The sequence below is a fragment of the Pleurodeles waltl genome, chromosome 2_1, assembly GCF_031143425.1.
Source record: "Pleurodeles waltl isolate 20211129_DDA chromosome 2_1, aPleWal1.hap1.20221129, whole genome shotgun sequence".
In the NCBI taxonomy this organism is placed as follows: domain Eukaryota; kingdom Metazoa; phylum Chordata; class Amphibia; order Caudata; family Salamandridae; genus Pleurodeles; species Pleurodeles waltl.
Genome location: NC_090438.1, coordinates 184,528,314 through 184,553,250, shown reverse-complemented (window position 1 = coordinate 184,553,250; position 24,937 = coordinate 184,528,314). Strand labels below are relative to the sequence as shown.

Sequence of the window (24,937 nt, the reverse complement as noted above, 5' to 3'; positions counted from 1 at the left end):
TAGTCAATTGTGTTTTTTCTTTTGTTTTTAGGCAATGCCTCTGATAGTGCTGGGGTTTCAGACTGCACTGAAAGAACTTTAGACACAGAGCTTGAACTTTACATTCTTCCTCTGTGTGGTCACATAACCCCTTAGTGACTCACTATATAATTATAATGTGAAGAAGGCAAAGCTTTGTACCATAAAGTGATTTCTTAAATGCCAATAACAAGACTTCTTTCTTTAACTTCAAAAAACACTTGTTATGATGTGGGGAAATGGTTTGTAGTTTGTGTGGTGGTACATTTAGTAAACAAGATTCTATGGGTTCTTTGGTGTAATCCTGGTAGAACTTCTTCCCTAGAACATTCTTGAGAATCAAGCGGCATATTACTATGTGAATGAATGGAGCACAACTTCTGCCACTCTAGGACAGTTAGAATTTGGACACATTGTGATGATCGCTCGCTATCTCGGTATATTGGGGACAGCTGCATTCCACAGAACCAAGCTGCATGCCTACAGGTCAAGTTCACTGGGAGTCGACCCAAATACAGCGCTTGAGTTGTCAGCTAGTTTGTCTTGGCAGCGACAATATGCTATGTTTCAAAGGTTGATGGAAATGAAATTAGTTATGGATTAAATGCATATTATATATCATAGCTACTTAATAATAATGGCAGTGATTGGCATTATCTTTGTGTGAACAATGTGTAATGCCAAAAAACTATGGACTTTATCTAGAGTTTGGCAGACAGGGTACACCGACAAAAAGTAGTGAGTGCCCATCCACTATATTACAAGTGCAGTATAGTTAATGACACTCTAAATACAGTGAATGGGACATCTGCCACGTGTTGATGGAGTATTGTGTCCACCAAACGCTGCTAATTTTGCAGTAAAATTCACAGTTGACCTGTCCTTTTAGTTCTTGACTGATAAATGCATTTATATACTCTAATTATTATCTTTCCTAGATTGCTGCATTGAAACAATGGCTCCTGATATTGTCTATGAAACATCCGATGAAATAGAGCTCTGCGCTACTCAGTCACTGTACCTGACACCAGTGCAAAGATTGACTATCCGAGTGATGCTTCCAGAATCACAAGATGCCTTGACTTTCTCTAACCAAGACATAATAGACCAGTTGAAGCAGGCTGTTTCTCCAGATCAGTTTAGCAATATAAGGATCTCAGAAAGCGCAAAGGAATTCATTCTACTAGAAGGTGAGGCAGAAACCAAAGGTTTGGCCCAGGCTTTTTTGGCAAAACTGCATGGAAGTGGCATCAAGTTCGATGGTTTAACGGAGGATTTAAGAGTGGAAGTTACAGAAGATCAAATTAATTTCCCATCTAAACAAAGCTGGGAGGCTTCACTGCAAGCAACAAAGGAATTGAAGGAAACTGAGGAATTCCGAGAAGGACAAAAGCAAGATATCCCCTCCAGTCTACATGTGCGAGGGCTGCCTTGCCAGTGGTTTCTCTCAGCTGATTCTAATGGTGGAAAGCCAAGTATGGAGGTTTTAAAAAAAGTTTTTGAAACGTTTGGAACTGTGAAGAACATTGATATTCCCATGCTAGAATCCCGTGGAGAGGAAGTGTCTGGAGAAGGTTGTGATAGTGCCACTTCTGGACTCCTTGATACCTTTGAAGCCTTCATCCAGTATGGAGATTCAAAAAGCTTGGTAAAGGCAACAGAGTCCCTACGAGGAATGCAACTGATGTTTAAAGGAGAAGACGGGAAAGGCGTGCCATGCAAAATGAAGGTAGGCTAATTTGTACATTTTATTTTAATTAAACTGATTGAGGTGAATTACATTCTAGTGGAAATAAATACTATCTATTTATCTGGATTACTTTGCTTGGCGGACTGTTTTGCACTGCTGTGTAAATTGCTTACAAGAGTAAAGCTCAGTAGGTTATTAAGGTAAACGACTCCATCAGAATAGCATGGATTGTCATTCTCAATTTATCTTTACCCATCTTTTTTCTTGCTGCAAAACTACGAAAAAAACTCTGGTCTTATAATATCATGTGTAGTAATTCTTTATTGGTTTCAATTAATTTAAATTGTTACAAAATGTCATCTTACATAAAATACACGTAAAAGGAAAGAACAATATTCGTCACCCCTGAAGATTTCGGGCAATGCTTTATGCATCGTAAATTATATAACAGTCGCTGCAACACACAATCAATAAAATCCATTTGTGCAGTGCATCTTATTGGCCCAGCTAGAGACACCACTCGGGCCTAGAGAGCGCCCATAAAGTTAAACATGTTCCAAGAGGGCATCTGGCAATGGGCAGTCTAGCTGTGGCCCAAGCTCGACCTATCTGACCCGACCTGTGCCAGCTGGAAGCAGAAGGCCAGTAAGGTGTTGTTGGCGGTAGCGCAGCGGCTCTGTGTGTGGCTTACCAGCCCCCGACAAGGGGAACAGGGATAGTAAAGAACAAAAGTGTTGGTAGTGTCACACGAGATCGGGAGTACCCAACGGGGCCTGACATACAGGCCCTGTGTTTGGGATGCTATTGTGCAGCCAGCGGGGAGCACAGAGTCACAAGGTGTGAGGGTGGTGCCTTTGGGCCTTGCAGGCTGCCGGCATACAGCATCCATTTTAACACATCCTCATTCCTCACTCCTCATCCCTACTTCTCATCCCTGCTTCTCATCCATCATCCCTACTTCTCATCCATCATCCCTACTTTCATCCATCATCCCTGCTTCTCTTCCATCATCCCTACTTCTCATCCATCATATATCATCCCTACTTCTCATCCATCACCCCTGCTTCTCTTCCATCATCTCTACTTCTCATCCATCATCCCTACTCCTCACCCCCATCCCTGCTTCTCATCCATCATACATCATCCCTACTTCTCACTTCTCATCCATCATCCCTACTTTTCATCCATCATACATCATCCCTACTTCTCATCCATCATCCCTACTTCTCATCCATCATCCCTGCTTCTCACCCATCATACATCATCCATACTTCTCATCCATCATCCCTACTTCTCATCCATCATCCCTACTCCTCATCCCCCATCCCTGCTTCTCATCCATCATCCATCATCCCTACTCCTCACTTCTCATCCATCATCCCTACTTCTCATCCATCATCCATCATCCCTACTTCTCATCCATCATCCCTACTTCTCATCCCTCATCCCTACTTCTCATCCACCATTCCTACTTCTCATGCCTCAGCCATCATCCCTACTTCTCATCCATCATTCCTACTTCTCATGCCTCAGCCATCATCCCTACTCCTCATCCATCATCCCTACTCCTCATTCCTCATCCCTCAGTCATACCAACACATTTTCAGTTTTGTGAAACACACCTTCGCACTGATTGGTTAGGAACAGCCAATCAGAGTTATGTGAGAAAGTTGCATTCTATTTCAATGAAAAACAGCCTCCTCATGCACATGGTGGGTGAAAAGGGAGGAAAGGAAATGCAACTGTGGTAGTTTCCAGTGAATTCAAGGCTGCACAATATTTCATTTTATTTAACTCGGTGTTTTTCTGTTTGCACAGGCCTCTGCAGAAAGCTCTGCTGGTTTGGGAAATACAAGGAGTGCACAGCCTGGGACATAAATCAGCTCTTGGAGAAAGGGTTATACAGGTCATCTACAGTTCAACCGAAAACCTCTCTGGTTTCAGTTTCATATGTAGAAACAAAATGTTTAAAATCAACTCTGGTGACAGTGCAATCCAATTCATCCAAACCTTTTCTGGTTTCATTTTTATTTGTAACAAATAAAATGTTTAAATCTGAGCCTGCTTTTTATTTGGAACACATAACATGTTTACATATGAGGCTGCTTTTATCTCTGAGAGCTGTTTTTTTTTCTTTTCTGAAACCAGAAAGATTTTCGATGAACTGTATAACCCTTTCTCCAAGAGCTGATTTATGGCCCTAGCTGTGGGCTCCTTGTATTCCCCAAACCAGCAGAGCTGTAAGAATGCAGCCCTCTCTCATAACTCTGATTGGCTGTTCCTAACCAATCAGTGTGAAGGTGTGTTTCACAAAACTGAAAATGTGTTGGTATGACTGAGGGATGAGGAATGAGGAGTAGGGACGATGGATGAGGAGTAGGGATGATGGCTGAGGCATGAGAAGTAGGAATGATGGATGAGAAGTAGGGATGAGAAGCAAGGATGAGGGTAGAGAAGTAGGGATGATGGAAGAGAAGTAGGGATGAGAAGCAGGGATGAGGAGTAGGGATGGTGGAAAGAGAAGCAGGGATGATGGATGAGAAGTAGGGATGATGTATGATGGATAAGAAGCAGGGATGATGGATGAGAAGTAGGGATGATGGATGAGAAGTGAGAAGTATGGATGATGTATGATGGATGAGAAGCAGGGATGAGGAGTAGGGATGATGGATGAGAAGTAGGGATGAGGGAAGAGAAGTAGGGATGATGGATAAGAAGTAGGGGTGATGGATGAGAAGTAGGGATGATGTATGATGGATGAGAAGTAGGGATGATATATGATGGATGGGAAGTATGGATGATGGAAGAGAAGCAGGGATGATGGATGAGAAGTAGGGATGATGGATAAGAAGCAGGGATGAGACACAGGGATGAGAAGTAGGGATGATGGATGACAAGTAGGGATGATGGATGAGAAGTAGGGATGATGGATGAGAATTAGGGGTGAGGAATGAGGATGTCCTAAAATGGATGCTGTACATATGGGGGCTTTCAATCAGCCTTCTCAATCCACTAGACTCTGCATGTGTGGGACACATTTTGCTTCCACCCGCCACAGAATATTGCATTTGCGCAATGGATCAGCCATCTTCACTCATTGGCTCTCTTGCACTGTAACAGCATGGTTTTCTCAAGTGTACTGCTACCTGAAAAGGAGTGCACTTCATTGATAGGGCTGGAATTCGTGGGTTGCAGGAAAACTCTTAATTTATTATTTTTACATGTTTCCTTTTATTTTGGTGTACTGGTTATATTTGCAAAAAAATAACCAAAAGAAATCGTACTCTTTCACAGACCAGATGTTAGCTTTGCCATTGCTTGTTAGTTTATCTGTGGAATCTGCTGGACTTTGCAATTGGTTTAATTTAGCTGTGATTTAATATTAAACGAGTGCGCCCCTCTTGCACGTGGGGGGAGTACGCAAAGCAGCATTTAATGCTACTGACAAGGCTTATTCAGAGTTAATACAGGGATGAGCCGAATAACCATCTTTTATAACAAAAAAACAACATTTTAGGGATTACTACACAGCAAAGCACAGCACGGTTGGATGAGGATGTAGGTCAATGTGCTTTTTTTGAAAGTGAGCCCTGGGTTTGTAATCAAAACCTAGCTCTGGTGAGCACAGATTAGTGAGATCTGTTTTTAGAAATAACGCCATTGTGACCGAGCATAACTGGTTCAGCCGGAGTTCAGTTGACATTTCCTATTCAGAGGGGATTCTGGATTGCTTTCAGTTTATGCTGCTTCAGTGAGCAAAGCTTTGCACTTGAATTTACGATCTGAGCAAGTAAATCGGTCCCCTACAGCAAGCGCTGGGTTTTGGTTGCCCTCTGGTTAAACCCCTGATGAATCTGAGCGGGAAACATGCTGTGCAGTCATACTGGTTTCGTGACATATTATGCAAGGTCAATATTTCCTCTCAGGCACCGAGATTGCAAATTAAATGTGGCATCAGAATGCGTTCTTGGCAGGCGACCCTGGGTGACCCTTGTTGCAAACAGCATCGTGACCTGGTAGACGCACACTCAGCAGGGGAAGAGTTTGAGGTTCAGTAAACAAGTTGATAATAAGCACACCATAATAAGCACAACTTGTGTTATATCGGTCGCTTCTTTGTTTTTAAGTGCCTCAAAGAAGAGAAGTTAGTAGTACCAATAGAGGTGCCTTGCTCAAACTCAGAATTCATCCATAATAGGAGTACATGGGGCCACTTTCAACAGTGAGCCCCAGAGCAGGGGCGTACCTACACATAGGTAGGGTGGGGCCGGGGGGAGGAGGGGAAGGGGCAGGGCAGCCTGTCTCCCAGTCACTGACGACCTGTACATTTTTGACCAGTCAAGTGCCCGGTCTCTGAGGATGCGTGGGGACCAACTGAGATGGTTTCTAATGACCACGACTAAAGGCTGGAAATGCTCTCAGAAGAGGGGCTTGTTTTGTCTGGAGGTGTGATCTAAGGTCCGCCTGGGGTATCTGGAGTTGAAAGAAGGGGTTTTGAGGGCTTGTTGAAGGTTCCTGAGGAATACTGCTGGTCTCTTAAGGGTTGGCTGGGGAGTGCTGGTTCAGAACGCTAAAGGACAAGCTGCTGTTAGAGTCAGTCTAAGGGTCTCTTGGCACCCCTCAGGCATTCTAATGACATTTTGGAAGTGTCTAAGGGCACACTTGGCTGGTACCTGAAGGCAGACTGAGGGACAGCTTGGAAATGGAAGCTTCTAAGCAGCAGGTAGACAACCCGCAGGGTGTCTCTGAGGGCCAGTCAAGGTTTCTGAATGTGGTCTGGGGTAGCTTAAGTGAGACTGAAGGCATCTACTGGCTGGCAGTGGGTCTCTGAAATCCCGCTTCGAATGCTTGAAGGCAGGCTGAGGATATCTGGGATACCTGATTCCCAGTTGGGGAGCTGAAAGGTGGGCCAAGGGATGGCAATATAGTTAATGACAACATAGGGGTGCTGATCCTTAGTGTCTCTGAAGGTACATGTTGAAGATCACTTACAGCCTTTTTTGTGAATTTGACGATTGTTCGAGAAGTGTCTGAGACTGTCACAGGGCCGATCAAAGATTTGAATGGCCTGCCTGACAGGGACATCATAAGGAATTTGGGGGCCCTGGACCAAATGTATTTTGGGGGCTTCTGTTTGAAACAACTTTGAATTTATGATCCATTTTCAGCTCTTTCATTGCTTCTTTGGTCAGGTCACGGATGGTTATGGACGTTGCATGAAACATAAATACAACATTTCTCTGCAAAATGTATGTAATAGACTCACACACCACCCACAGTAAAAATATATTAAACGAAAACAGTATTTAAAACAAGCTGTTCAAGAATTATTCAAGGGCATCAGGGCAAAGCTCTTTGCAGAAAAGAGTGACTCTTTGCAGAACAGAGCTGGCTCTTTCAGGGGGCCCTCTGAAAGGCTGGGGCCCTGGGCCAGAGACCAATTTGCCCATGCCTTAAAAGGTCTGTGCTGGCTGGGGGTCTGTATGGGCCTGTTGGTGGTGTCGTGGGGCATGCCAACGGTCCCTGTAGGCTATTTGGGGGTGTTGTCGTTTTTTGACGCAAAATCGGCGCAAACTTACAAAATACAATTGTAAGTTGGTGCCGATTTTGCGTCAAAAAACTAGCAAATGCGGCGCTAAAAAAGTATAAATACGGGCCTTATTGTATTTTGTAAGTTTACGCCGATTTTGCGTCAAAAAACGACACAAATGCTGCGCTAAAAAAGCATAAATATGGGCCTAAATGTACAAATAGAAATGAACAAGGAAAATAGGTAAAGTGAAAGGAGCAAAGAGAGAAGAAATTATTAGAAAAAAGACAAGCTGAATTGTTTTGTATAAGGTTTATTACCATGCAGAAAAGATGATTTTACAGAAAAAACACATCATTCAGTTTCCATCATTGAGCAGATTCTTTGAAAAAAATGTGATCATGACAGTATAAAAACAATATGAATTCTATGAAAAGAGGAATGTGTCCTGGCAGACTCATGAAAAGCAATCAGTTCCTAATAAACCTTTGATTACCGATTTCTCAGATTCAAAAAGCCAATGCCAAATCATACTTTCTCATTGGAGATCATTTCAAATTATAGATATGGAAAGAGCAATTTCTTTTGACTAGTATTAGTAGATACAATTTTCAAAGAGATGCTATGAGACAATCTATAATAGAGATTGTTTGTAAACTGCAATTGGGTCGATAGTAACAAATTTAATTATTTTAGATCTAAAAAGTGAATATCCATACACTCAGGCATACGGACAATTGAGTGCATACCAAGTTGGATTCTTATAGCATATAGTAATTAAGACACACTCTTGGCATAATAGACAACATTGAGAACAGCAGTGAGGGTTAAAGGGCACAGGAAAAGGGTAGAGGAAGTTAGAAAAGGAAAGAGAGAGTATAGCGGGAGTAGAAGAAATACACTCAGCAGAGCAGTGAGTCTAGGTGTTGTGGCTAACAGAACATGACACAGTGAGGCAGTTCCAATCGTGGCATCTCACCAGCCGGGGAGAGCTCAGTTGGTGCCGAGGTCGGGTCTGTTAGGTCGGCATTGAGCACCTCCAGAAAAATACAAGAGGGGACCAGATATCCGGAGGACGCAAATCGGCAGGCATCAGATCCCAGTAGATTTGCAAGTGTTCTTGACAATATGCAGCATCTTGCAGCCAGTCAGACTTTCAGAGAACACCCCGACAACCCCAATGCACCACAACTCTGCACTTAGCTAACAATAGCATCATGCCTACCAGTTTCCTTACAACTTGGGACATCCTTCTCATAGCCCAGGAGATCAATAAGTGGGTTGCCGGGAATTGCAATACCTGCTAAGCATCCACCACATTGAACACCTCGAAACTCTGCACAGTAGGGCAGTGCCAGGCAGAGTGAATGAAGTCTGCATCTGGAGAGGAGCACCGCTGATAGTGTGCGTCAGCCCAAAGACCTATGCCATAAAGTCGCACTTGAAAGTAGAAACTTGAAATGAATCAGTCGTAAGCGGTAATTTGGGGGGAGTGTGCGAATGTGTGCACAACAGTATTTCCAGGGCTCATTAGAAATGGGCATACCCAGATCTTGTTCCCATAGCCCCGCGAGCAGGGATTCGGCATCGGTGCCATGGCTTGCATTGTAAGGTGTAATTTGGTAATCAAACATTGCGGGGATGGAGTGGTTATCAATAGGTCTAGAGGCTGTAGCATGGGCGGAGCAGCCAGAAAGGCACTATTCGGAGAGTGATTCGAGGTGCACAATTCAAAATAGGTCAACCTAGGTAAGAGAGTGTTAGATGGCTCTTGCAATGCTGGCTCTGGTTCAGTGAATAAAAAACCTTAATTGAAGATTCAATGCCCTTATTGGTTACAATGATTAAATGCATGCTGTATGCCCAGCCTGTAATTTTTTTAATTCTAAAAGATAACAATATACATATGAGATCAATGTATGATTTGATCAAATACAGTTGAATACATTTCTTCAGGAGAAGGGGATGTATATGTGCTTACCAGGCACAAAACTAAATGGAACAATTATCTGAAAAATAGTTCATAAAGAATATCTAGAAGACATAAATAGAAAAGGTCCATGTCTTCCAAAATGATAGGACTGAATTCAATTAACTGGATGTTATGGGTAAACTAAGTGGAGCAAATGATCAAAAACAATTATCACCAGATGGCCACGTGATAACCCCCCTGGCAGACAGTTGCGGTGCTCAAAAGGGGTGGGGCGGAGCAGCGCTTGGCGGGGGGAGTCGGAGGCAGGAATGACAAATACAATAAATATTTATTTTTTTAAACTTACCTGACATGCCGCCGCCTCCGCCGCTCCTCGTCACAGCAGGCACAGGCTCCCAGCTGCTGGCAGCATGAAAGCAGCATTAGGATTGTCCGGAACTTCATGCTCCAAGGCAGACTGGGAGCCTCTGCCTGCTGTCTCCAACCCAGCAACACAGTGGGGGGTTGGAGAGCGCACAGTGCGCATGTGGGTTTGGCCGGTACAAGACAGCCGGCCAAACTCACATGCTCACTGAGGGGAGTGCTGTGCACCAACCCTCCATCCCTGTCACGCCCCATGGCCCCGTCCCTTTAACAATAAAACGTTAATAAACACAGTTTATTATCGTTTTATTGTTAAAGGTTTGCAGCTGCTGCTGCTGGCGGGGGCGCTTCTGGCAGATCTATTAGATATTAGTTCAGTGTGTGGGGGGAGTGGCTGGAAAATGGCAAACACAGCTAAATGGTGAGTGCTTTAGGGAGGGCTGAGGAGGGGCTTAAGAAGGGACATTCACTGTCCCACAAAAGAGTAAGGCCAGGCCGTATTCAGAAACTGCTATTCTAAAGTTACTACCTCCAAAAATGACTCAAAATTGTAGTAAATGTACTCCAGGTCTGAGCTGGAGTATGTCTGGCACCACACTGGGCCAACCACTGCACCTATTGCAACACTCTCCCATTGAAAACAATGGAAGTAGAGACATAAAATGTTAAAATAAATTGATTTATTTGTACTTCTTAAAATTATATATAAGCGTAATTAAATGTTAAAAATTATACATATAAATTAAAAATAATTATTTGTTGATTTTAATTTAGTTTAATAACCTTTGTTTTATTTTAAAAGTAAATCTAACTTTAATTTTGTTAAAAATTTAATTGTTGTAAATTAATTCTCCACATATGCACATTTAACTTTAGCTGTGTTTAGGGAATTGTTAAAAACTCATTTAAATACTATTTACTACATTTCAATTAATTAAATATTTAATTCACAATTAAGTTAACATCATCATCAAATGCCTTCTACATTTATATTATATACATTATATATTATTATATTGTATATAATAATGTACATTAATATTTATCTTCAAAATATGTTTGTTAATTGTTTTACACTTTAATAATGTTTTATATTTTCTCTATACTTTATCAAAGGTTGATCTTGGCCTCAGTGGTGGAGATATCCATCTTCATGTGGAAGTGACAAGTAGTAACTTTCAGTAATAAAATGCACTCCATCACAGGTTGCATGAGGTGTTGACATGTAAGCCTAAACTTTGTGGAAAATGTATACTTGTACATGGTGAATAGCCAAAAGTATTTAATTTACTACAAAGTGTAAGAGTAAACATTCCAATGTAGATTTACTCGTGTAAGTTTACCTTAATGAATAGTTCCCAACATGTGCATTTGTAAAGCATACATCACAAAAGGAGTTCTCTTTCACTCTATAACAGATGTTTATTGTTACCCAACTCAGTGGTACTCATTTAATTGATCTCAAGAGATTAAAAAGCTGAATGGACCCATCAGAATTTGAACGTATAACCAGTGGGCCCAACATACCAATTCCTAGCATGGATAAGTTAGTTCAGCGATCCATCAGATCCAGCTGCTCTTCTGTGCCCCGGACCTTTCCGTGAAGAATTCCTGATGCGTCTGGTCTATGGCCTATCTTCATTGGCTATATGCAGAACATTTTGACCTATACCTTTGGCATGCTTCCCTCATCTTCTCTCCTAGTGCTCAGAAGTAGGATTTATAAGTACATGACTCCTTTCAAAAGTCTAAAAATAAGTAGAAATATGTGAAAATAGCTGCAATGCTTGTTGAAGTGCTTGCTTGAACTGTGCCAATGGAGAACCATGTTTTTCAGGGGGCTGTAGGATTTCAGGCTAGTTAAAGATTTGTTGTTATTACTTGCTTTTTAATGCAATTTTGGAGGTAGTAGTTGCTGCAGTGCCACGGAATCCTAGCTATTATTTACCCTGAATAGTGGATTCTGCGCTAGAGGACGATGGATTGAAGCGACATAGGTTTGAGGGGATGTTATCAATGTGTGAGGTGCGCAACAATAATAAGCAATTACAATCAATATTACTAAACCACACTCAATAATCACACCAGTTTATTAAGAAGAATTATGAATGTATTTCCCTATATTAACAATGCTAATGTCACGAAGATAACTCTCAAACACAAATGATAGGTGTATAAGATCAATAGTGGTTGATTAAAGTGTCTTACAAATCTCAATCTGATTAGGACAAGCAAACAAATTATCTCCAAAAGAATCACACTTAGTAATAATACAAAAACCGGTAATAATGGCAAAGTATATATGAGTTCCGGATAAAAATGATTTCAAGATAAATCATGAGCATTTCAAATTAGTTCCCTCGCTAACCACAAATGAGCAACAACATGTTGGGCTTCATGTGAAAAGAATTTAGGAAAACTCTTATCCTGAATTAATATAAGGAAAAAATATTATTATTGCTATTATTATGGAGCAGTCATATCACATATTGCAGCTGGTACCTGGAAAACAAAATAAAAACACACAACATCTCAATGTTATACTTTACCCAATTATTAGTAACATCAAAAAGCAGTCTACTTCAGCCAGTGGACACCATCAGTTATGTCTTCGGAATTTGGGCCTAATGATAGCGAAACCCTCTAATACAGGAACCTTAGTTAGCCTCCTGCTTCATCTGACTCTCGTCATCAATCGCTCTTCTCTCCTTTTCCTTCTCTAACTTGTTATACTAAACTCTAAAAAGCTTATGATTGGTCAGTCCTCCGGGTTGTTATGCTCTAGCCAATCAACAACTGAACTGATAACCTAAACTACGACAATTCTACATTGACTGAAACATTTTCCTTGGTATAATCTTTTCCTCTTCCGACTCGTCTGTAGCTCCATTGTCCCATCTCCGTTTGGGCACCACTTCTCAGGAAGAAACTTTTACAGTAGCTGTTTTACTTCCATCCTCGAGGAAAGACCAGATATTAGTAACATTATCAAACAATAGGACATTTCAGCTTATGCATTGCTTGGTTAAAACATAACCTTGTAAGACATAGTGCAGCAACCCAATAGGGGTAACTGTGGGCACATTTACACGAACTTCGAAAACACTTTTATGTAAACTTTGAATAAAGGAATATAACCATAGCATTTAGTTGGAATTTTGCTCAGTTAAGGACAGGAAATAAACATTAATAACTATTATTTAAAAGTTACTCATTTTTACACATTAATTAATTACACATTTTAGTATAAAAATCATTAATAAAAATATTAGAAAATTCACACTCTCACAATCCCTCCTCTGATGACTATTTATGTCATCACATCAACCCATAATAAATGCATTTATTATCATTGATTTCAAAATTTTGTCTCATTGTCTTCTTATATTCCCTCTATAGAATTAATTAATTTGTATTTCAAAATTTCTTCTGTTCTTTTCTGATTTTCTTCTCTTAAAACATTTTATCACTTTATATGCTCCCCAGATGCCAATTAAACATAATATCATTACTGACACCCATTTTGTTATTGTCAGAATAATAATCCTTCCCACATTGCTAAAGCAATTTCCCACTGCTTTGATTCCTTTTCCAGCTTTTTCCCAAACCGTAGTTTCTGTTAGTTCTTTTAAATCCTCACTATTAGTAATCAATACATTTTTAATCAACTCTTTAACTTTAGCTGAATTATCAGGTATATAAGAACAGCAATGATTAGAACCCAATAATTTACAAACTCCGCCCTCCTTCGCCAAAAGAATGTCTAACGCAAGGTGATTCTGAAGTGGCGATTCTCTTGTAGCAGCCAATTCTGTATCCAAAAGAATGATAGCTGCAGAATATCTTGTCAACATGTTGTCCACTATTGTAGACAACTTCTGAATCTTAAATGAATTTAGAAATACTCCCACTGAAAGAATTATAGCCCAAAAAATGTCACCCACAATGCTAGAAATTGATTCTCGCTTGTGTCTCTTTGAAATTTAATTGATTCAGGAATCTTACTCAAGTCTTCCAACTGACAGATTTTTGGAAAGACTATTCCCAAATAACATGTCCCATACCATCCTCTAGGAAGACGGTTGTATGCATTTCTTCCACAAATATAATAAATCCCAGGTACTGCAGGATCCTGTCCATTCATCATAAAGTCCCACTTACTCCTAAACATAAAAACATGTCTACATTCACTCTTTCCAACAAACACTCTATCATTTTTACTCCAAGTTCTAAATATACAAAGGTTTCCTACAAGCTCAGCATCTATTGTTAGTTTTCCTTGTTTAGTAATGTCAGTATAAGCATAATCTATTCCAGGCTTTCTACTTATAATACCCTTATCTATCTTTGCCTTTATTCCTCTTCTTCTGTCTTCTGTGTTATTTAAGATTTGTTTCTCTACTGGTGTTAACAAACAAGTTAGATTATTCCTATGAGCAAAAGCTGTACCAAAGGTTAAAGTAGGCTCTAATAAATCTCTCATAATTACTATGTTATTTTCTTTGGCTATTCTATTCCAATAACCTATGACAGGTACAAATGACAATGCCATGTCATAGTTTGAATAAAAATATTGAATATACTCTTGATGATAGAAACGCGTTAGCAAAGGATTGCAACTTATAGTATAAGTAACCGGTAAGCTATGATATGTAGTTCCTCCTTCCACTGAAGTCGGAATCTGCGTGCACACATAACAATCATTCACATCCATCACCTCAACATACTCATGCAATAAGAGAGAGAAGACATTAGAGGAAAGCTCTTTCTCTTCATGTAAGTATTGGACATCTATCCTGAATTTATTTTTTGTTAGTGACGTACCAGTCAAATCTAAAGTACTATCAATTTTCGTAGTCTGTTTGGCTCCATCGATCTCATAAACAGACACTCTTATGAACAATAATAAACATATTAACACACTCACTACCGCCAAACCAATACTAAACACTTTACAACAACTAATCCTACTGTTTTGGTTATAGGAGTTACTCATTTTTTCCTTATTAAGGGGAAAAAAAAATTTCTTAAAAATACAAAAATTCTAAACAAACAATCCCTCCAAAAATCTTTTTTTTTTCTTTTTTCTTTCAAAAATTCATTCACTCTTGACAGTCCCTCTATCAGTTCAGTATAGCAGGTTTGTCAAATCCAGTTATTTATTTGTTCATTTCAGCAAGTTTTATAGCATTTTCTTTTAGTACAGCAGTACGACTTTCCTCTTCCCCAATTCTTTTCCCTGTAATCTTCACGTACCAAAATAAGAATTGTCAATGTCTCTGTCAAAACAGTAGTTCAAAAAGTCTTCTTGATATTCATTTGTAGTTAAGTATGTCCATTCTGCTCCTGAATATCTTCTGTTCACAACTCTTTTCCTTTTCAGTCTTTTGCTACTTTCACTTTCTTCTCCACTAGTATGTTCTCCTTCGTTTAATTCTCTTTCCTCCTGTATTGATGGAATCACATCATCTTTTCCACCCTTCGAATCTCTTTCTGGCCAGTTGTCCCCTTTCAGTGTCTTTCTTGTCAATAATCTTCTCAATATTGATTCTTCACTTGCCTTTGGACCTCTCTCTTCTGACGTTCACTCTACTGGTTCAGGAAGAGTATAATCCACTTGGGCTGGACTATTCTTTTCTTCAGTTTGGTATGTCAAACCACCTGCCTCTGAGGATACCCTCTTCTGAGCAGATTTTTCTTCAGGTGACTCTTGTGATATACTGTCAGTCGAGGACACCCTCCTCGGATCAGAATCAGTCTTCTTCCCTTCTCGGATTGACTCCTCTACCCCTTTTACAGATTGCTCAACCGCTTTAGTGTTTTGCTCTTTTTCATCTGTTATAGGAGTAGGTACATCTCTATCATTGTCGACATTTTGCTCATTTTCTTTCTCTTTGTTTCCAATGTTTCCAACTGTCGGTAATCTCAACCGGTCTTCTCTTTCTGATGGATCATGCACTTTTCTCATATGGCTTGCGTGCACCCAGTTTGGCGAACCAGCAGACTTCACTGCTGTCGTTGTAGTGAGCACAATCTGATAAGGTCCCTTTCTAGCGTGGCTCTAGGCAAGACTTTCGCACATTCTTCCGTATAAGCACCCAGTCATCAGCTCTCAGTCTGTGGCCTTGACCTTGTGTTTGTTGCACTGTTACAGCTTCCACCTAATGGGAAAAAAGACTGAACTATATCAGCCAGGCTTTTGCAGTAATCTAGCATCTTCTCATCTGTAATATTAACAAGTGCATTTGCAGGAATTGATGGCAACCTCATTGCTCTTCCAATCCAAATTTCATGTTGGCAAATTTCTTATCTGGAGTGCTTCTCATTGACATTAACATTAATGGTAAAGCATCCAGCCATTTTAAATTTGTTTACGCACATACTTTTGCCAATCGTGATTTTAATGTTCTATTCATTTGCTCCACAAGACCTGAAGCTTCTGGGCGATAACTACAATGTAGTCTCTGCTGAATGTTTAATGCTGAAAAAAGTAACTTTCTCACCTCATAATTAAAATGAGTTCTCCTATCTTATTCAATTGAAACCAGGAAACCAAAACGTGGATTTAGTTCTCGCAAAAGCAATTTATCCACTGTAAGACTATCATTTCTCCTTGTTGGATAAGCCTCAATCCAATGACTAAAAATGCACACAGTCACCAACACGTATTTCAAACCACCACATGCAGGCATCTCAATGAAATCCAACTGCATTCTACTGAATGGACCTCCCGCCATACCTATGTGTCCCATGTTGACAACCATTCCTTTGCCGACATTAATTTGTTGGCAAATTACACACCTATGGCAAACCATCTCCACCACTTGTCTGAATTTTGGGTTGTACCAAAACTGTTTGAAACTCCTGATCAATTGCATCCCTCCCTATGTGTGTTTGACCATGGTAGAATCTAGCCATTTGTGTCAGTAAACTATTTGGCAAGACCACTTTTCCCTCTACCGTCACCCAAATTTCATCCTCTCTTTGAATGCAACGGTGTCTTATCCAGTCTCTATGCTCCTCTTCTGGCACATTATTCTGGATAGCTTTTAACTCATCTAGGGCCAGATGTAGGAAGGCATTAGCGCCTCGCAAACAGCGAAAAATGCCCTCACGCGATGCTGAAACACATATTGCGAGTCGGTACCAGCTCTCAAAATGTGTTTCAGACTCGCAAATAGGAAGGGGAGTTCCCTACCTATTTGCGAGTCGCACTGCGATGTAGGGTTGATTTGTGACAGCGAAGCGGTCGCAAATCAACCCGCAGTTACCATCCACTTGAAGTGGATGGTAACTCATTCGCAAACAGGAAGGGGTCCCCATGGGACCCCTTCCCCTTTGTGAATGCTCACAACAATGTTTTTTCAGAGCAGACAGTGGTCCTATGGACCCCTGCCTGCTCTGGAAAAAAACGAAACAAAAAGGTTTTGGTATTTTTTCTGTTTGCAGCTCTTTTTCCTTTAAGGAAAACGGGCTGCAAAGAGAAACAAAAACTGCTTTATTGAAAAGCAGTCACGGACATGGTGGTCTGCTGTCTCCAACAGGCCACCATCCCCGTGAGTGCCCAGACTCGCTAAATATTTATGAGGTGGGTCTTTGCGACCCCATAGCAAGTCGCAGAAGGTGTCTGAGACACCTTTCTGCATTTCCTTTTGCGAGTCGCTGGGACTCGGAATTTGCACCTCGCAAAAGGAAACCTACCTACATCTGGCCCCTAATGTTTAAACTATTGACATGGTAAAATTTGTATAGACCTTATCATTTTCAGACATCAATTCCCAATTTCCTTTGAATGAAATTCCATTCAGAGCACAACATTTTGCAACTTGGTCTGCATAAGCATTTCCCAATTTAACACAATCGTGTCCTCTCAGGCTTTTGTACAGCTTGTAGCAAATCGTGTATTCTTTCTCCATTTCTCACAGGTGATCCTGAAGAGGTCAGGAAACCTCTTTGTGACCAAACTTGCTCGCAATCATGTACAGTACCAAATCCATACTGACTAGCAGTATAAATTGTCACTTTCATTTGACCTGATAATAGACATGCTCTAGTAAAAGCCACCAATTCTGCGACTTGTGCAGAAATCACTCCTTTAAGCCATGAGGCTTTCAGAATTCCAGTGACTGCACACACTGCATATCCTGATCTTAAAGCACCTCTGTTATCTCTTAAACAGGATCCATTGACAAAAAAGATTTGATCCTTGCCTTCCAAACAAGTATCTTTGATGTCATCTCTTGGTTTGGTACACAATTCTGTCACCTCCAAACAATCATGTTCAACATCGTCAATTCTATTTAAATTTTCCTCTTCATTTGGCAATAGTGTTGCCGGGTTAAGCACTGTACACCTTTTAATTATCACATTTGGTGCTCCGAAAATCACAGTTTCATATCTCGTTAACCTCGCTTTTGTCAGGTATTGTGTCTTTGACCTGGTCAACAGAATTTCTGTTGAATGAGGTACCATCACTGTCAAAGGATAACCCTTTACAATGTTTTCACTTTGAGTTATACTCTGCTCATCGGCTGCAACTGCTCGTAAGCAACCTGGTAAAGCTTCTGCAACATTATCCAAAGTATCTGAAAAATATGCTACTGGACGATTGACACCACCATGTGTTTGTGTCAGAACAGGCAAAGAACATCCATCTCTCTCATGACAAAACAATAGGAAAGGATGTGCGTAATCAGGCATACCTAAAGCTGGTCCTTGACACAAAGGCCCTCATTACAACTTTGGCAGCCGGCAACTGCTGCCCGCCAAGTTGTAACCGCAGCGCAGCCGTCAATGCGGCCGCACTTCTGCGGTGGCCATTTCAACATCCCCGCTGGGCCGGCCGCAACACGGGGGCATTTGCTATGCAGACAGTGAAAAGCTCCATGGGGCCCCCAGGGGCCCCTCGACTCCCCTTTCTGCCAGCTTTTTCATGGCGGTTCCTACCGCCATGTAAAGGCTGGCGGGAGGGGGACTCCTAATCCCCTGGGCAGCGCTGCAAGCTGCGCTGCCCTGGCGGATTACAACCGCCGGGACCAGCGTGCCGGTAAACCGCCGGTCCCGGCGGTGTGAACGCAGCGCTTCCGCTGCGGTCGTAATACCATGGATTGCATCGCCAGCCTGTTGGCGTTGCATCCGTCGAAACAGCCCTGGCTGTCTTTGACTGCCAGGGTTGTAATGAGGGTCAAAGTCTCTCTCAGCTCAGTAAATGCTCTCATGCATTCCTCATCCATCATTATGGGATCTGAGACATCCTAATGTGTTAATCTCTGCAGTGGCTTTGAAATGGCTGAAAGATATGGAATCCATTGCCGGCAATATCCTACCATTCCCAGAAACATTCTCAACTCTTTCTGTGAACTTGGTATTTTCATTTTCTTTATTGTCCCCTCTCTTTCTTTTGAAATTCTCCTTGACCCTTTCTCAATCAAATGTCCCAAATATTTTACCTCTTGCTGACAGTATTGTAATTTAGCAGGAGAAACTTTATGACCATTGTCTCCCAGAAAATTCAACAATGCAATTGTATCCTCTTTACAGCCTTCCTTTGTCTTTGATGCAATCAACAAATCATCAATATACTGTACTAAAGTCGATTGGCAAGGCATCACAATGACTCCAGGTTCTTTTTCAAGATCTGAATGAAAATCGATAGTGATACTGAAAACCTTTGAGGAATTCTACACCAACAGTAGACTCTGGTCAAAAATTTGAAACAAAAGAGATATCTGCTGTCCTCATGTAGAGGTACTGAAAAGAAAGCTTGGCACAAATCAATGACTGTAAACCATTCTGCATCACATGGAATCTGAAACATTATCACTGCTGGCTTTGGCACAACTGGAAAACACTTCATTACTGTATCATTTGTTTTTCTCAAATCCTGGACCAGACAAATTTTCCCATTTGGCTTTTTCAAACACATTATTGGTGAGTTACACAGACTGCTCAACACTTCTTTCAAAACTCCCTGCTCCAAAAATGGTTCTATCAGTGGTCTTATCCCTTCAATTATTTAATTTGTCATTGGGTATTGTGCTGTCTGTGGAAACACCACATTCTCTTCTTTCACTGCCACTTTGACTCCGTTGATCAAACCAATGTCCTTTCCTGAAAAATCCCAAACCATTGGTCTAACTCTTTCCTGCAAATCGATCGGCAAATCTTTTCTTTCAAAGACTGGGAAGAAATGAATTAAGTCTTCCAAATTGTGATCTTCATTTGCCTGCTCATTGTCATCTGTTTGATCATCCTCAACATCCAGCAAAGCTATTTCGCAAGACATCGCCCTTTTTCCTTCATTAACTGACAAATCTTTCTGATCATCACTGTTGGTCTCTATTCTAATTCCCTTAACTGAACACACAGTCGAGCAGTTTATCTTGCACAGCAAGTCTCTTCCCAATAATGATACTGGACTGGAATCACAAACAACAAAACTATGATAATCTCTAAATTTTCCAGTTTTCACAAGAACTGGTTGTGTAAGAGTGTTAACCAAATGTTTATTTGCAACTCCTACTATCTGCACTGTCCTTTCTGAAACAGGTATGTCTGGAACTTCCACAGTTCTTATTGTTGAGAGTGTTGCTCCTGTATCAACCAGAAAATTAACCTCATGACAATGTACTTCACCCTGCACATAAGGACCTCTCTGATCCACTTCTAATGATGCAGCCATTATATATTCCTTCTCATCTGAACTGTCCAATGGCCATTCAGCGTTTATTTCACTCTCATTGTGTACAGGAAATTGTTCAACTGTTTTTGCACTTTTGTCTTTACTCTGATTTGTGACCACTTGCAAAAGCATTAACCTGTTGCTGTTCCATTGGGATCTGTATCATTTGAACCTGCCTCAGTATGTGTATTTGTTGTACAGGCACCATCTGCACATTGTGCATCTGTTTCATCGGCTGTAAAGGCTGAAAACCTTGCATATTATTCACATTGTTCTGGAAATTTGGATTTTGACCCCCCATTCTAAGTCCTCTCATGCCCTGAAATGAATTGACACCATTTGTTTGCTGAACCACTCCTCCCTGATTCAACATAAGACACTGTCTTTTCCAATGTCGCACTAATCCACAAATATGACAAGGTAACACCTTTCGCCTCTGCTGCTTATCTCGCATCACCACTGAACTCAAATCTACATTTCTATTGACTACCGGAAGCATCATTCCACCTCGACCTCTACCTCGACCTTGACTCGGAAACAAACCATTTCCCTGTGGCAGTTGTTGAAAGTTTCCTTGCAATCCCATCTATGCAGCCTTAATCTGCATCACCATTGCTTTCTCTTTCAGCTTTTTCTGCTTCAACTCAATTTCATCACTACAGTATTTAGCATACTGCAAAACTTCATTGATCGGCTTTGCTTGCCAGCAGATCAAATGATTCTTGATCATTTGACTTACTTCTGGTTTCAACCCTTCAACAAATCTGAACTCCAAATGATTCATGATCTCCTTTTCAATTGTTTCTACACCACTGAATCGATTGAACACCTTTAACAATTTTTCATAATATGCATGAACTGATTCTTTCCCTTCCTGTGATGTTCTATCTATGCGCTGCCAATCAACATTTTTCAGCTAAATTCTTGTTTTCAGAAACTCAATGACCTTATAGTAATGTTTCATTACCCCAGGAGATGGCGCACCAGTTTTTAAATCCGTCTGTGGTTCACTCATGGGCCAATCAACACTTCTCTTGCATTCAATCCATAAATCTGCTGGAGCCACAATGTCAAAAAGCGTATTCAAGTCTTCCCACAGACACTTCGAACGTTTCACAAACCTATCTGTCTTCTGGTACCACTCCATTGGTTTCTTTCTCAGTCTTGGATAATCATTTGTAAAACTTATGATATCGCTCCTACTCCAAGGTACATGTATAAAATTTCCTACTGGTGTTTCTCTCATTGGTAGCATTTTTACTGCATCTCCCGTCTGTGTCACATCATCTTTCTTTGGTCTTTCTCTTTTCCTGTCCCATCTGCTCTCCCATTTGTCAAATGCCCTCCAAACTTCTACTTTCTCAAGTAGTTCTTTAAGATGTGTTCTTATCCCTGCAGATCTCATGTGAGTAAAGTCTTCCTCCTCCAAATATAATCTGTAACTTCTTTTCAGTGTTTTTATTTTTGACAAGTCAATGTCATATTCATCTGCTACGTCTTGTAACTTTTGATAAAGTCTGTCTACTTATCCTTATCTTTATTCCCCTGTGATTTTGAGCTACTCAGGTCTTCCAACCATCTTGTTATCTCCTCCGCTGACAAACCCTTCAATGAAACTCCATCTGCCTGTGCACCTGCTTCTTGTTCTTGCCCTGAACTTGCACATTGTTGTGGAACAATTGTTCTCTGTCCCTGATTATTATAAAACATGGTTTCAGAATTCAAATCAAAGAACCCGGTCCCTGTCTATTCTGTACATTTATTAGTGAATTCTCTACACTATTGTCTACATGGGCATATAATGGAGTTACCGGACCCATTGTAATAGGTACAATAATTGCATCTGGACTCATTAATGCTCCAGCTCTCTTCGTCTGTCCTGCTCCCATGCTCTGCATCTGTAGAATCTGTATATGAACAGATTCTCTTAAATTAATTCCTTGCTGACCTTGTGATAACACCAAATTAGTAGATGTTCTCAGAACCGGAGCCTCTGGCAGTATCTCAGGAATGTTAATTTCAAGCTGTTGTCTGTTGCTCGATGAGTCATTAAAATTACTCTGCATCTGAACTCTCTCATTGTCCAGAATACTCTTTGCTGATCCTGAAGTCAATGGTGCAGTAGGAATTGTATTACTAGTTCCACTCCCATTTAATCTGTTATCATTTTGCTGCCTCACATTTGGTGGAGGATAGGTCTCTAAAATTTGAGTAACTATCTCATCTTCCCCATTTCCTCATCTTTGAACATAACTCGTTTAGGGTCTTTCATATTTTGTCCTTTAACACTTAATAAACCCTCCTTCTTTTTCTTTGCATCTTTTGTTTTAATCTCATCCTCTTTTGTTCTTGCAGGAAATAATATGACCCCACTTTTTCTGGTCTTCATCCCATACAGCTTCAGATAATGTATTTTCTACTCTTCTCGTTTTCTTTTCAAATTTTAAAGCCCGTTGCTGTTTTGCTACCAGCTCCCAAACCGCTAATGCTTTGTGATGTGCTGGCCTCGGTAGAGGTTTTAAACTGTACATCCTTGACCTTGAATTATCCAGAACTCTTAAGTTAAATGTACCATGTTCTGGAAAAGCCAGGCAACCTTCTTTCTTTGTAATCTTGACCCAATGTTTCAACCAAAGACATGCCGCTGCACCTTTCTCCTCAAACACAATATATGCCAGAGTATTTTCTGGCAGACAAACTCTCCTTCAAGTGCTGGAATGTATTCATCACCCCTCAAAGCACTTCTCAAAGCTTTGAAAAACTTCATTTCTGACAGAATTTTATTTAAACCTGAAGTCCACAGCAGATATTAATATCAAACTTGATTAAACTAAGCAAATACAAATTCTGAACAAAATACAGAAAGAATAATCAACCATGAAAAGTGACTATGATCCCACAATTCTCTTCAATCCCCTCACCTTCCAAATCGCGTTACCCTAATGTTAGACTGATTGACAAATCCGTAGGCGACTCTTTCCTATTCTCAACCAATCCCAGCGCTGCACTAACTACGTCACACCAACACATTCACCCCCCTTTCACTGAGACGCTGACAAATTCTGGCATACCAATCTTTCACAACCACATGCAAAATCAACACAATATTAATTTGGAAGCTAACTTAAATAAAAAACAAATTTGCTCAGTTACTACAGGTAGGGTAACACAAATGCTTCAGAACCTTCCAAAGTAACCTTCAGCTTTCGCCTATTCCTTTTTCACAGATCCCACAATCGTGAGCAAAATTCGACTCGCAAACTTCACTTCTCCACAGTTCCTTGGATTATTATCTTGTGCACTTAGTACTCACCAAGTCTTCAGTATATTTTCATTCATACAAATTTCGCGCAAACTCGATTTACCAACCATGACAGATCGGTTTATTAAATTAACGAATTACAACACATATCAAGTGTCTTTCTACACTTGTCAATTTACTCCGGAGTACCAGACCTCTCTCCTCAGGTCTGTTGCCACCATCCACGTGGCTAATTTTTTCTGCATCAAGCGCCACACTCAAATGAAGAAAAACACTTCCCTACTCTCATACCTATCTATAGGAGTTCGCCCACTCCATCTAAAAACTACTTTATACTCCTCCAAATTCACTTTCACTTCAATTGTTTGTAAATTAGCTAAAGCTCTGCAAGCGCAAATCACTTTTACTCAACACATTTAAACACTACTAAGAATATACCCTTCAACCTAGGGAATCTCCAAGAACCGGGGAAAGTCACTTAAGGCAACTAGCAACTCATTTTGCTACTTCCATATATCATTTAGAAAAGAAAACCCAACAAATCTCAATTTTATTTTTACCAAAAGAACCTCACACCCACATTATGACATCATCAAAACAATGAAGCAACCGTAATCTGCTACCAAACCTGCTGCAGCGCCACGGAATCCTAGCTATTATTTACACTGAATAGTGGAATCTGTGCTAGAGGACGATGGATCGAAGCGACATAGGTTTGAGGGGATGTCATCAATGTGTGAGGTGAACAACAATAATAAGCAATTACAATCAATATTACTAAACCACACTCAGTAATCACACCAGTTTATTAAGAGGAATTATGAATGTATTTCCCTATATTAACAATGCTAATATCACGAAGATAACTCTCAAACACAAATGATAGGCGTATACGATCAATAGTGGTTGATTAAAGCGTCTTACAAATCTCAATCTGATTAGTACAATCAAACAAATTATCTCCAAAAGAATCACACTTAATAATACAAAAAACTGTAATAATGGCAAAGTATATATTAGTTTCAGCATTAAAATGATTTCAAGATAAATCATGAGCATCAGTTATGTCTTCGGAATTTGGGCCTAACGATAGCTAAACCCTCTAATACAGGGGCACTAGTTAGCCTCCTGCTTCATCAGACTGTCGTCATCAATCACTCTTCTCTCCTTCTCCTTCTCTAACTTGTTATACTGAACTCTAAAAAGCTTATGATTGGTCCGTTTTTGGGGTGGTTATGCTTTAGCCAATCAACAACTGAACTGATAACCTAAAATACAACAATTCTACATTGACTGAAACATTTTCCTCTGTATAATCTTTTCCTCTTCCGACTCGTCTGTAGCTCCATTGTCCCATCTCCGTTCGGTCACCACTTCTCAGGAAGAAACTTTTACAGTAGCTGTTTTACTTCCACCCTCGAGGAAAGACCAGATATTAGTAACATTATCAAACAATAGGA

At 40.5% G+C, this 24,937-nt stretch overlaps 1 protein-coding gene across 1 annotated transcript in view; it reads left to right on the top strand.

Moving 5' to 3' along the window:
* The first annotated feature begins 960 nt into the window (after positions 1-960).
* LOC138262437 (A-kinase anchor protein 17B-like) overlaps positions 961-24,937 on the top strand; it is a 92,142-nt gene continuing 68,165 nt past the window's right edge. Inside the window, exon 1 of the mRNA XM_069212335.1 lies at positions 961-1,747. Coding sequence (XP_069068436.1) covers positions 974-1,747 — 774 coding nt within the window. The 5' untranslated portion in view covers positions 961-973. The remainder of the gene's footprint in view (positions 1,748-24,937) is intronic.